The sequence below is a fragment of the Hyalella azteca genome, unplaced genomic scaffold (genome assembly GCF_000764305.2).
Source record: "Hyalella azteca isolate HAZT.00-mixed unplaced genomic scaffold, Hazt_2.0.2 contig8798, whole genome shotgun sequence".
Taxonomy (NCBI): domain Eukaryota; kingdom Metazoa; phylum Arthropoda; class Malacostraca; order Amphipoda; family Hyalellidae; genus Hyalella; species Hyalella azteca.
The window spans coordinates 53,832-67,369 of NW_025938883.1; the positions used below are offsets into that span (position 1 = coordinate 53,832).

General features: G+C 37.0%; 2 protein-coding genes across 2 annotated transcripts; both read left to right on the forward strand.

The window, feature by feature from the left end:
• The first annotated feature begins 3,843 nt into the window (after nucleotides 1–3,843).
• LOC125178307 lies at nucleotides 3,844–4,672 on the forward strand. Its single transcript, XM_047881764.1, has 2 exons — nucleotides 3,844–4,424; nucleotides 4,605–4,672. Exon 1 carries the CDS (start codon nucleotides 3,897–3,899, stop codon nucleotides 4,422–4,424), a length of 528 nt encoding a protein of 175 aa, XP_047737720.1. The 5' UTR covers nucleotides 3,844–3,896; the 3' UTR covers nucleotides 4,605–4,672.
• Nucleotides 4,673–4,770: 98 nt separating this feature from the next.
• LOC108665987 (coiled-coil domain-containing protein 124) lies at nucleotides 4,771–8,636 on the forward strand (the record flags this gene model as incomplete). The annotated part of the gene is made up of 4 exons (XM_018152799.2): nucleotides 4,771–4,929; nucleotides 7,505–7,645; nucleotides 8,271–8,455; nucleotides 8,579–8,636. Coding segments are annotated over exons 1-4 (543 nt in total), but the record flags the coding sequence as incomplete, so codon positions are not given.
• Nucleotides 8,637–13,538: the final 4,902 nt, after the last annotated feature.

Consider the following 13,538-nt stretch of genomic DNA (forward strand, 5'->3'; position numbering starts at 1 on the left):
AAAATAGTAATGGAGGTACATGAAGAAGAAAGTTTATTTTCCTTGAAGTTAGCTGAACATAACATATTACCCTTTAAAATACTTAGGTATTGAAAACAATATTAGGAATAGGAAGATGGTGTGATTGGTGTCGATTAGCTGCATAACACTGTTAGAGTTGTTCTCGGAAGTTTCCTGCAGCACGTTCACTGGTTCACACATATGGCAAGGTATGGCCATAACATCTGCAATAATCCATTCCCCTAGCTGTGGTAGGGTGTGAGGGACCCCCTCACACCCTCTGAACACCCACTCTTTTAGATGTCCCCAAAGAAAGGAATTGCTAATGCTCAAATCAGGTGACCTCACAGGCCACTGTCAATCACCCCTCAGAGTCCAGGAACATGCGATTAAAAACATTGAGTGACATTCAGGCTGTGTGAGCTGTAGCCCCATCCTGCTGGAACCAAACGTCTCCCAATGCAGGGTTGGTGATTTTTTTGATTTAAAAAAAAAATCAAAAAAATAAAAAATCAATGATTTTTTTGATTTTTTCATGATTTTTTTGATTTATTTGATTTTTTCAGCTTTTTTGTCTTTTTGAAGTGTTATTTTTTATGTTGCAATTAGCCTACTAACAATAACAGTATATAGGTCATAATGGATGGCTAAAAAGGGCACTTATTGCCTTCAATAATGGACAAGGTGGTGTTTACCACTTAGGGATTTTTGGGTAAACAATTATTGATAAGTCTATTCATTAGCTTTGTAAAGTTTGTATGGAGCAAGGTAACAAGCTAAATATTGACCATTTAACTGGCTTCACTATACAAAAACACTTCAGGAATGCAGATCTTCTAAACATTGAAGAGTCACATAACAGATAGGTAGCTGATAGCACAGTGCACAGCACTATCAATAGATCTACTAGTTTTATGTCCTATAAATCTACCAGACTCTACCTTCTATACACTTTATACTTTACCCTCTCTATATATATTTTATATATAGTCTTATAGTTGTAATTGTTTTGTTTCTAGTTTTAAATTCACATATTTAAAGATTGAAATTAAATATTTTAATTAGAATACTCGTATTAGGGTGAAAAATCATTCTAATTGCCTAAAAGGTCAATACAATCTCAACCTCTCAATATACAGGGTGGGGCAGAATCGATTGAGCAATTTTGAGGTAAAATAAAAGAGTAATGAAGGTACATAAAGAAGAAAGTTCATTTTCCTAGAGGTCAGCATAACATACCATTGAGAATACTTATGTTTTGAAAACAATATCTGGAAGATGGGGGCCGTTAGCTGCAACACACTGTTGGAGTCATTCTCAGAGGAGGGAGTAACCGTAACAGTGAATTCTGATCGCTATGCTGCAATGTTGCAAAATTTCTTGCAGCCCATGATGGAAAACATTGTTGAAAATGAAACATTGGGAGACATGTGGTTCCAGCAGGATGGGGCTACAGCTCACACAGCCCGAATGTCACTCAATGTTTTGAAACACATGTTCCCAGACTCTGAGGGGTGATTTACAGTGGCCTGCAAGGTCACCTGATTTGAGCATTTGTGATTTCTTTCTTTGGGGACATCTAAAAGAAAGGGGTTCAGAAGTTGCCCTCACACCCTACCACAGCTAAGGCTGTGAATTTGCTGTAGAAAACTTCCGAGAACGACTCCAACAGTGTGTTGCAGCTAACGGACACATCTTCCTGATATTGTTTTCAACACATAAGTATTTTATATATATATGGTATGCTATGCTAATCTTGAGGAAAATTAACTTTCTTCTTCGTGTACCTCCATTTCTCTTTTATTTCGCCTCAAAACTGTTTAATCAGTTCTGGCCCACCCTGTATAATAAGCTATCTAACACATTTAAATTGTATATTGTAATCAATATATAACAAGTAGTCAAATAGTTAAAGACTACCTACTTATAGCCTTATAAGAATTAGCTAAGTCTTGCACACTTGATGCCTCTGTACCAAAAACATTCAATTTATTGGAACCTAATACACACTAAAGGCAACAAGTTTATGTACCAATTTGTCATTCATAGTACATTTATACTAAACCATGAATAACAATATCTCAATATAAATTAAAGACTGACACTCAATATATTTAAATATATGAAAAAAAAAATCAAAAAATCGAAAAAATAAAAAAAAATCATGATTTTTTTATAAAAAAATCAAGTGATTTAATCACATGATTTAATCATTTTGATTTAATCATTGCTAACCCTGTCCCAATGCTTCATTTTCAATATGTTTTCCATCCTGGGCTGCAAGAAATTTGCAACATTGCAGCATAGCAATTGGAATTCACTGTCATGGTTACTCCCTCTTCCGAGAACAACTCCAACAGTGTGTTGCAGCTAACGCCCACCATCTTCAAAATATTGTTCTCAAAACATAAGTATATTCTAAATGGTATGTTATGCTAACCTCAAGGAAAATAAACTTTCTTCTTTATGTACCTCCAATACTCTTTTATTTTGCCACAATACTGCTCAATTGGCTCTGCCTCACCATATGTATAAGCTAGCTAAAAGATTTAAATTGTATATTGTAATCAATACATAACAAATAGTCAAATAGTTAGTTGAAGACTACTTATAGCCTTATGAGAATTAGCTAATATGCCAGGTATGTACAATGTATTGCAACACTTGATGCCACTACACCAAAAACATACAATTCATTGGAACCTAATACACATTAAAGGCAACAAGTTTATATTCCAATTTGTCATAGTACATTTATACTAAACCATGAATAACAATACCTCAAAATAAATTAAAGACTGCCACTCAATATATTTAAATGTATAAAAATATCAAAAAAATTGAAAAAAAAAATAAAAAATCATAATTTTTTTGTAAAAAAATCAAATGATTTAATCACATAATTTAATCAGTTTGATTTAATCAATGCCAACCCTGCTTGTGTGTTTCCAAAGATCTGCACCCTGGCCAGAGTGCAGGATATTTTGATATGAGTGTGGTACTGATTATAAAAGAAGAAATTCATGGGGTGTTGGTTCATACATTAAAGATTAATCCAGCCTGTTAACTTGCTCAGTGCCAAAATATTAGCTGCATTATATAAGAAATGCCTGGTTTCATGTTTTACAATCCAATATGAGACATGTATAAACCTGTTTATATAATACCTCTCCAGAATTGATCAACTTTACTGAACTGCAAAAGTTGAAAATTTCATGAAATCTGACAATTACTAGCCACAATATTTCAATCAAACCATGACTTTAGAGCGGTAAGATTTCATTGCCACCATAATTGAAGTGATCGTGGCACTGCAATATTTTAGTAAATCTTATTTTTACACTTTATTTGTCTTTAGCCATATTGATTGTAAATTGCAAAATATGGAGAAGTGTTTTCACCACTGAATTTGCACTTGAGCAGTCTTTTTTAACATATGTAATGAAATGACAACCTCCACCATTGTTGTCCCTTGCCTATCAGTCTGGTCACCTTGTTTACTAAGAAGATGACTTATTTTATTTTTTGCTCAGCTGTGCTTTGTTTTGATGCCACTTTTTCACTATCTTTTTTCACAATATTTCATTGATGAGCCTTACAATTTCTGTATTTAATAGCAGTTTTCCACTTTGGCTTTATTTTCTTGAACATTCATCTCGTCAAAATATATACCATACCTCAAAGTCTTGTTATGAATAAGATTGCAAGTCAAGTAACTCCTGCAACAACTAGTTACTTGAAAAGATACTTTCAGACCCTTTCTCTGCTATAGAAATATTAATTAATTTCAAGTATTGGCTCATATTGTAATGTAAATTATATTACTGTCATATATTTCTTACACAGATTTTAATGTTTGCTAATGTTCTTCCCTGATTTGCAGCACTCCAACTAAGATGAGTGATGACTTATTTGATGCAGTAGAGGCTCTTGAACAAGATCACTCAATCCTAGGGGAGACTCATGGGACCAGGGCTGGGAAGGAAAGGCAATACACTGATGGGTATGTTAAAGGATGGCAGCAAGCAGCTCATGTATTGCATGAAATAGGTTCATTGTATGCCATATTGTCTGCATTTTCACTCAACTGCCAGTGCGAGACAGAGCCAGTGCAAGATGAAATGAGCACCCAGGCCACTGCTGCTACCTCGGTTGTAACGACTGAAAATCCATCCCTTGATGGTAAAGAAATTTCAAATGGTAGATGTGCTGTTCACAAAGTATTGACTACAAGACAACAGGCTTCATTGAACAGAGTTTTGGATGATCTAAGCAACCATCGGATGTGGCTTGCATTGGGACGTAATTCTGAAGAAGAACTAGCTGAGCATCTCAGCTCAGTTCAAACTCAGGCAAAGTTCTTGCTTCATAAGCTGAAGATCCCTACACGGTTTGAAGACAAAACTGTGGATGCCGACTTCTAGGTGGGGGACTGATAGAGATAAAAGGTGTCTCTTGTCTATAAATACTTCTCCCATAATATGAATCCTCTAATGATTTATGATGCAATTATTAAAACTTGATTTTTTAACAACAGTGATTTCCTTGTATTTTATAACTTATCTTTTTATTCCACTTCCATAAATTTTTCTTCTGCTTTGCAGGGAGGCGTTTTTTTGCCAAGAATTACATGGAAATTCATTGTCATTCAATAAATCCTGTTTGACATCAGATTTTAGTCTATGTACACCCTAAATTAGATTAATTGCAATTTAAGTTCATTTTGTGGCTAGTGAGATAGATTAGTTTTAGTAAAGTTCATCCAAAAAAATGCCTAAAAAGTTTAAAGGGGAAAATTCCAAGGCAGTTAGTGCCAAGGAACGTAAGGCAACCAAAGCTGCTGCAGTCAAAGAACAGATGGTGAAAGCTGCAGAAGATGCCATGTGGCAAGATGATGATAAGAATGTGGCCAAGAAAAATCAAAGAAAGGTGAGGTATTCAAATAATTTAATAATTATGTAATTCATCTTAGTTTTTGATCAATTGAATTATGATTGTATTTGCAAAGTAAGATCAGTTTTAAAATAAGAGTGATTAAACCTTGTTGAGTTTCCAAATTGACACTGTGAAGCTAAGCCAAGTTGCTGAATTTAACAATTAGACCTCTATATATTGTTTGTACATTTTTTCATTTTATGTTTTTTGTACATGAAGGCATCCCTGAAAATGAGGTTTTGAATTGTGATTTATTGAACAATGGGATATGAACTGTTGTCCATGAAGTCTTGTTGAATAGCCATGGAGTAAGAAATGTGTGTGTCTAGCCGAAGTCTTCACATACTGTCAACCGGGGCTACTCGGGACAGATTTGATCGTTGTTTTGTTAATAACTGTTAATAACTTCTTACGATGAAACACCCCTCAGGGGGGACTTCTGATGGGTGTCTGTGCTCATCAGAAGTCCTATAGGATTTCGCGTTCCTAGGGGGATTGTTCCTGAGCACCCCACCGCTGAGCTCGCGGTGTCTGTAGGTCTCAGTTGTGGGGTTAAGTTATTATGTAGGTAGGATTCCTTACATTTCCCTTCTCTGTCTCTCTCGTGCGGGCGGCCGACATCCCGTGTAAGCAACCTCTTGTTCGAGTGTCTTCGTTTCTGATGCTTTTCACCTGTCCCTCCTTGTCACTTCGTCTCTTTTGAGATGCTAACGCTGCTTCTTTCGAGCCAGCTTCAGCGGGCTGGACAATTGAGACCTTCCGCCCCTTGTGGGTGATGAATAATTGAGACCTTCCACCTCTATGGTGATGTTCATCTTGACTTTCGGTGCGAGATAGCTAAATAGCTGAAGTGCTAGTAAACATTTGGCCACTAAACTAACTAACTAACTTACGATGAAACATTTCATAAACATGCCATTGAGCATTTACAACAACCTTGTCCACTGCAAGCTTCATATCAGCAGCCTTATAGCATTTTTTGGTATCTGTAAGCTTACAGGACGGCTCATAATTTTACATAATTTTAATTGGGTTAAGTGAATTTACTATAGTAAAAAAGATAGTGAAAAACATACCTGAAACAGAAAGGAATGTTTCAGTGACAACCAACGTATCTTTTGGAGAAATAAATCATAGTTTAGGTCAATTACTTTTCATTTTATGATGCCTAGTGCACAATTCTATACATGACATGCTATGCACAATTTTGTGATGACCTATGATGCACAAATTTTTCAATAAGTGAAATTTTTTTCGCTGAGCAAGGAAAATGTGATCAATATTCTTTGTTTTTAATCAATTTTTTTCGCAATTGGAGCCTTTGCTAACTGAGGTTCTCCCGTAAATGTGTTTTTGGGGGTGTCCGGAGTAGCCCCGCCGTGCAGAAATGGCTGCCATTTCTTTTTGGAATGAGATAGGCAAATTCTGTCAATTATGTTTTCAAGCCGACACCTGGGTGCAACTTTTACGTAAGTAAAATTTTTTAATACGGCGAATATTTTTTTGCTACATACCTTAGCAGTTGTAACTTTACAAAATATATTTTTTCACCATTTTTTCAGGAATTTTTCAAAGCAAGTAAATGTAATATTTTTCGACTTCCTTTATACTACATAGATAGGAAAAATGTTGACGTTTACGCCACTATTTTTAGTTTTGTAATATTCCAATTAGTTTCGCTACTACAACAGTTTTACGCCATGTTGGTGGCCTGTCCCGAGTAGCCCCGCTTGTCCCGAGTAGCCCCGGTTGACGGTACAGAAAAACATTTACAGTTATATGACATTAAATTTTTAAACTCTAAATTACAAGTTTATTTTCCATTCAGTTTTTTTTTGTAAAAGTCTTCATGTTGTGCCTAGTGTTTTTTGATGGAATTGTTTATAACAGAATATTTATTAGAGTCAGCAGTGTAGTTTTTCAATAAGCAATGAAGTTGTAAAATTTTGCCACTCTGAAAAGGTGTGAAATAATTTGAAAAATAGATTTTGATGTATGAAATAAATTATAGAGCTTAGCCTTGATAAAGTAAAGGAATTATTAGGCCCACTAGGTTTTATTATACTATATTGGTCTCTTTGAGTTGAACCTGGCATACAAAAATATACTAAATTATTTGTTACTTAGTAAATTGAGTTAAAATTGAAGAATCTAGTGAGCACAATTCAATAAATTTAGTCAAGAATGAGAACAATGTGATATAACTTAAACTTTCTGGCACAAGTATGTGTAGTTAATATCAGTGAAAGATTGAGTTAGTGACTCTGATGCCATCTGACTCATGATAATGAAGCTAGGACATTAACTCTACTATACAGAGGGAAGATTAAAGCTATCCTCAATAAAACCTGTAAACAATTGGTGGTAGAAACAACCATCTGCGATGGAATGAATTTTATACATGGGAATCATTGCTGTAGTGAAATCTAGATCAGTAAATCTACTGTAAATCATCCAATCTGTTGGGAAAGATAACAATAAAAACTGAAATAAACAGTAACCAATAGATTTAACAAGTCTATTCAAAGTAGATATCATCAAGTTTTATAAGGTTGATTTATTCTTACAGGAAGAGCGGGAAAAGAAGCGTCTGGAGGAGCTACAGCGCAAGCAAGAGATTAGACTGCTGGCGGAGCAGGAGGCTGCGTCAGTTGGGGGTGTTGCTGGCAAACCTCCACCACCTGCCAAAGTCACCAGGTTCCAAGTGCAGGTTAGACGCAGAATTGTTTTGCAAGCAAGGTGTCCTTACCTCACAGTAACAATGAAAAATAATTTTTATAAGCTGCAGTGATAAGTAATGTTTGAATTAGAAAACCAAATCATAAAAAAATTCTCTTTATGAATTTTTTAATAATTCACATATATGCACTACCCTATGGCAAAATTTGACTCTATTTGTCCTATTATAAAACCATTGTTGAGCTGTGATTGTCGTACAATAATCAATTCTCTTTATGGATTTTTTAATATTTATTCACATATATGCACTACCCTATGGCAAAAATTGATTCTATTTGTCCTATTATGAAACCATTGTTGAGCTGTGATTGTCATACTAGAATCAAATGATGCAATTAAAAATAATCTGTGCCTTCCACTCGTATGGCAGAAGAAAGAGGAAAAAATACAGGATTTCTTCATGTTTTTGCTTGATTTATCTTGATTATTTCATCACTATTTGTTGTTTAACTAAACATATTTTCTGTGGGCTTCACCTCACATTGAAATTTCTATTGGATGAAGTACCAAAGCATTAATAAGTTTTAATCCCATGGTTTAACTGTGATTTTTTATATCAATTCAAATCAGTGCTGACAAATTCTTGTGCTGAGCAGCAGCAGAAGCAGCAATCAGAAGCAGCGGCTGCAGCAACAGCAGCTAAGGAAGCAGCCGCAGCACGAGCTTCTGCGGCGCTGCTTGTGGAGAACACAAATAAACTGGACGACGTCGTGTCTGCATCAGGTGTTGATGAGGCCATCAAGGTCCTCAGGTGTGTTGGTGAGGCCATCAAGGTCCTCAGGTGTGTTGGTGTGGCCATCAGGCGTTTTGATGAGGCCATCAAGGTCCTCAGGTGTGTTGGTGAGGCCATCAGGCGTTTTGATGAGGCAATCAACGCCTTAAGTTGTGTTGATGAGGCCATCAGGTGTGTTGATGAGGCCATCAAGGTCCTCAGGTGTGTTGCTGAGGCCATCAAGGTCCTCTGGTGTGTTGATGAGGCCATCAAGGTCCTCAGGTGTGTTGATGAGGCCATCAAGGTCCTCAGGTGTGTTGATGAGGCCATCAAGGTCCTCAGGTGTGTTGCTGTCTCTTATACACATCTAGATGTGTATAAGAGACAGATGCTAATCTTGAGGAAAATTAACTTTCTTCTTCGTGTACCTCCATTTCTCTTTTATTTCGCCTCAAAACTGTTTAATCAGTTCTGGCCCACCCTGTATAATAAGCTATCTAACACATTTAAATTGTATATTGTAATCAATATATAACAAGTAGTCAAATAGTTAAAGACTACCTACTTATAGCCTTATNTGCCATGTTACTGTCTCTTATACACATCTAGATGTGTATAAGAGACATGATGTGGGTAGCCCACTCAACCAGGCGCAGAGTTGATGTGGGTAGCCCACTCAACCAGGTGCAGAGCTGATGTGGGTAGCCCACACAACCAGGTGCAGAGCTGATGTGGGTAGCCCACTCAACCAGGCGCAGAGTTGATGTGGGTAGCCCACTCAACCAGGTGCAGAGCTGATGTGGGTAGCCCACTCAACCAGGCGCAGAGCTGATGTGGGTGGCCCACTCAACCAGGCTGGAGAGGTTATATTCTGCCGTGCAGTAGGAAATAACTAATATATTTATTTCAAATGTGAACCCTGAACGACCTTGGAAACTAATTGTAAGAGTTGTTGTCATAATTAAATTCTTTGCTTGAAGAATAGGATCTTATACTCAGATTCGCAAATTTTGTTGAGTATGGAATGAAATTTGTGTTTCTTACTTCAGGGAACCGATAGTGTTCTATAGATATAGATAGCGCCAGTTATATAAGTACTGAGCGGCAAATAGAACTGACAAATTGGATATGTAAAGGTACTCTTATGTCATCGATATTTTTTTCAGAATAAGAACTTTGTTATCACAACTTGGCATGTAACACACGTACAAAAATTACTTTAAAATTTGTATCCTCATCAATTGTATGTAATAATTGAATCAGTTATGTATGACATTATGGAGAATGCGGCTCGTTCAGTTAAATTTTGATGAATTTCCTTCCCATTTTCTTTTTTTGCTTTTAAATTATTAGCTAATTTATGATGTAAGCTAAGAGTTACAAGGCTAAATATATGTGCATGCTTTAAGGGGACCGACTACCCTAGAATTTTCAATTTTGGCGTTTTCCGGTTTTTGTGCTCATCTTAAAGCTTAGTTTTTGACGCATCCAACCGTACCAGAATCATCCCTCTACGTCGAAAAATGATTTCGTAACAGCCCCCCAAAGGGAGGGAGTTTTTAGAGCCCTTAACTAAAGCCTATGGGATTAATTAGAAGGGTGGACACACTAAAAAGGAACGTCTGACGTAAAGCGGCCAATCATTGCATTATCCGGTGCTTATACTCATCTTAAAGCTTACTTTCTGACGATTCCATTGGTAGCAGAATCATCTTTCTACCTCCATTTTTACGTTCACCACGCCCCATGGAACGGGGGGCGGTGGGGGGCGGCCTTAACAAATTCCTAAGGCATTAATTACGGGGCGTGACTTGATATACTGCCAGATACAGCCAGGTCTTTCAGGGCCCATCATGACAGCGAGGTGAAAGGTGTGCAGCCACTCGCTCTATGCCTTCCTCACTTAGTTTTAAGGCTTGGTTGCGGTAAGTTAGCTACGTTTCGACTCTTTTACGTCATTTTACGTGCCGCCCGGCAGTTTTTTGGGCGTCCTGAAGACCTCCGATTGGTTGCACGGCAAACCTATCTCCTCCTACAGTTTTCAAGCTACAGCAATGAGACATACCATTCGATTCGTAAAGACCATACCTATAGAACTGATGATAATTTTTTTGAATTTCTGTCTGGTTCGTTTTTTATATGAGGGAGAAGGGGGGAAAAATGAGAAAAAATTAGAAAAATGGGATAAAACGGGCATAATAAAGAAACTAAGGGGAAAATGAGAAAAATGATCATCAAATCTATAGGTATGGTCCTTACGAACCGAATGATATGTGTCTCGATGTTGTAGGATGATATTTGTAGGATGAGATAGATTTTCTAAAGTACCCCTTTTTAGCCGTTTTCTATGAATTTCACGTTTTCTATCAATTTTTTCGAAAAATTCATATGGGCAAAATGTTATTTTTTTTACATTTTACGTATGTATGTGAAGTTTCATGATGATCGGATAATAACTGTAGAAGTTTTTCCGGAGGGTAGTCGGTCCCCTTAAGTGCATCTAGTTTGTGCCGTGTGGATACCGGTAAACGATTAATTTTGTTGCGGTTAACAAGATGGATGTTACTTCAAATTTAATTTAAATTAAATTAAATTAATTCCTAGTTTGTTACCTGATAAATTTTTAGTGCTGTTATTTCTAGGGACAGTTAGCTGTACCTATTTTATGCTGGATTTCTCAAAATGTTTGACTATGACCTTGTCTGATGTGTTGATAACCGTCACGTCGCCATGAAATAGCCTGGTGTTGCTTGCTCTCTGTTGCGAATTTTTTCCAGTCACGGACGAACTTCGCTATCAAGCACAAAAGCACCTAGTAAAATGTCGACTTTTCTTGATAAGTATTACGATGGTCATTCTCCTTAATTTTAGTAACTGGTGTCACTGTTGTTGGTGCTGAGCTGTTGGTGCCACAGCTGGTAGTGCCGTTGTTGTTGGTGCCACAGCTGGTAGTGCCGTTGTTTTTGGTGCCACAGCTAGTAGTGCCGTTGTTGTTGGTGCCACAGCTGGTAGTGCCTCTGTTGTTGGTGCCACAACGGTTGGCGCCACAGTTCTTTTTGCCAGGGCTATGATCGCCACAGCTGTTGGTGTCAAAGCTATTGATGTCTCGAAAAAACTCCTAATGTTTCGAGTTGCACCTACTCATCTAGCATATGTATTTTAAATAATGTCCGAATGGTTTGTTTTTGTACCTAACTAGCTGCTTTTCAAAATGCTTGTCACTTGTAAAAACGATGTTATTCCTAGATCAGGAAATCCCAAATTTTTCATAATTTTTTGTGGATAATGACGGGTTGTATGTGTGGAAATATTCATTATAGCTTTGTATGTCGATTGTGACCACATTTTTGGCCGACTATACATGTGTATTCTTTCATCTTGAAGATAATACAAGGACGAAAATGTTTAAGAACCCCGTGATGAATGAGAAAGAGAAATTGCAATTGCAATGAATTTCTCCATTGATAATTTTCCGGAGACGATAGCTTTGGTTCTCCGACTAATTTTACGAATTATGTACTGGTTCCATGCCCTAGAGTAAATACAGTCAAGTGAACTGGTTCCACTACCCAACCATGTGGACAGTTGCGTATATCTTATTATTGTACTTTTTGTATGACCACTAAACTACTACTACTACTGCTGTAATTGTACTCAGCGTTTGTACGTAATTGCAGTTCATTCGCCTTTATAATTATTATGATTGGTGTCGATAAAATTCTGTTAAAATAATTGAAAAGAAAATAAATTGATAAGAATAGGCAGCATAATCTTCTAACGAAATAAAGTCTACACCTTATTCTAAATAGTGTGTAAATGTTAAATAAAATGATACGGCTATTTTTAGCTGTATTTTCATTAGCTTTGAATTTTAATTAATTAGAACGTTCAAAATATATATACATATATATGCCATCCTCTGATGGCATTCATGTTTTCGATGTGTCCCGTAGCTGAAAGTCTGGCGAGAAAGTTTCGGTTTTTGAACACTAGATCATTAAAGTAATTGTTAAAGCTTATAATAAAAAGGCCAATTCTCCATACCACTCCCTCGATAATTATGTCAGCATCGTCATATTTAGAGCACGGTTGTGTGCGGTGACTGCGTCTCAAGTGTAGAACTTTACTTCATGAAAGTATTTACTCTAGAGAAATGCAGACTCTAGGTCATATTATGGTAAAATAAAACAAACCTTTTGGCTTTGATATGATTCCTTAACGTTTTTTTGTGGTAATTTCTGATTTTTACAGTTATTTTATACTTGATTGCGTTGAATTCCTGATGATGATACTTTGGTTGATTTTATATTAATTTCTAGGGTAGCCGATCTCGCACCAGGAACAGTTCCAGTGTCAATGGTGCCAATGTCAAAGCTACAACTCCTAGTGCGACTTTATTGACAATTCTTTGCTTTGTGTGGACTATACGCTAAATTTGGTCATCAAGGACACTGTCGACGCCACCATAACAGTAAACCATGTGCTCACTCGTGCTCAAAAGCTAGCAGGAAGGACGCACAAGAGTAATTAGTCCATTGACAGGATCAAGGCTGTAATTGCACTTATGAACAGGAACCATCGTCTTGCCATGGGGTCAGAGGTTACAGAGTTCGTCTAAAAAAAGTTCATCGCTGCAAATATCACCCGCTGGAATTTTACATACATGTGTGTTCAGAGTGTCTTTGGAATGAAAGAACCACTTTCTGCAATCAAAACAAAGCAGGCATTGACTCCGCAGATGTTGTATCTCTTGTAATTGGATTTTAAAGTGCAATGCAACTTCGTGCGGTCGTTGAAAACAATCGGGACGACAGACAAGCTCCTTCTCATCGAGTCTTGCATGGAAGTGGCCAGCTACTGGAAGTGACAAGCAATGTAGTCCGACAGTCTCTACCTCCCGAAGACACGAGCTACTCATTACTGCTGGACTTGATCATAGGTAACTATGCTGAGCGTGCAGATTATTTGTTTGTGGAACGGGTTTTGCAATTTCGAGAACACAAAGTGGTTATAAAAATAAGGGAGCCAGTCGGGCTTTCTTATCTTATCGAGGGCTTGATGTTCTTTTTTTATCCTTTCCTTTGATCACATACTTTAGATTTTGACCCAGAACTGATATCTCGTAGCTGCCACTTGCATGCCATCTATTTAG

Bases quoted from the DNA above. Each gene is read 5' to 3' on its own strand.
- LOC125178307 (XM_047881764.1), top strand. From the start codon at position 3,897: ATGAGTGATGACTTATTTGATGCAGTAGAGGCTCTTGAACAAGATCAC.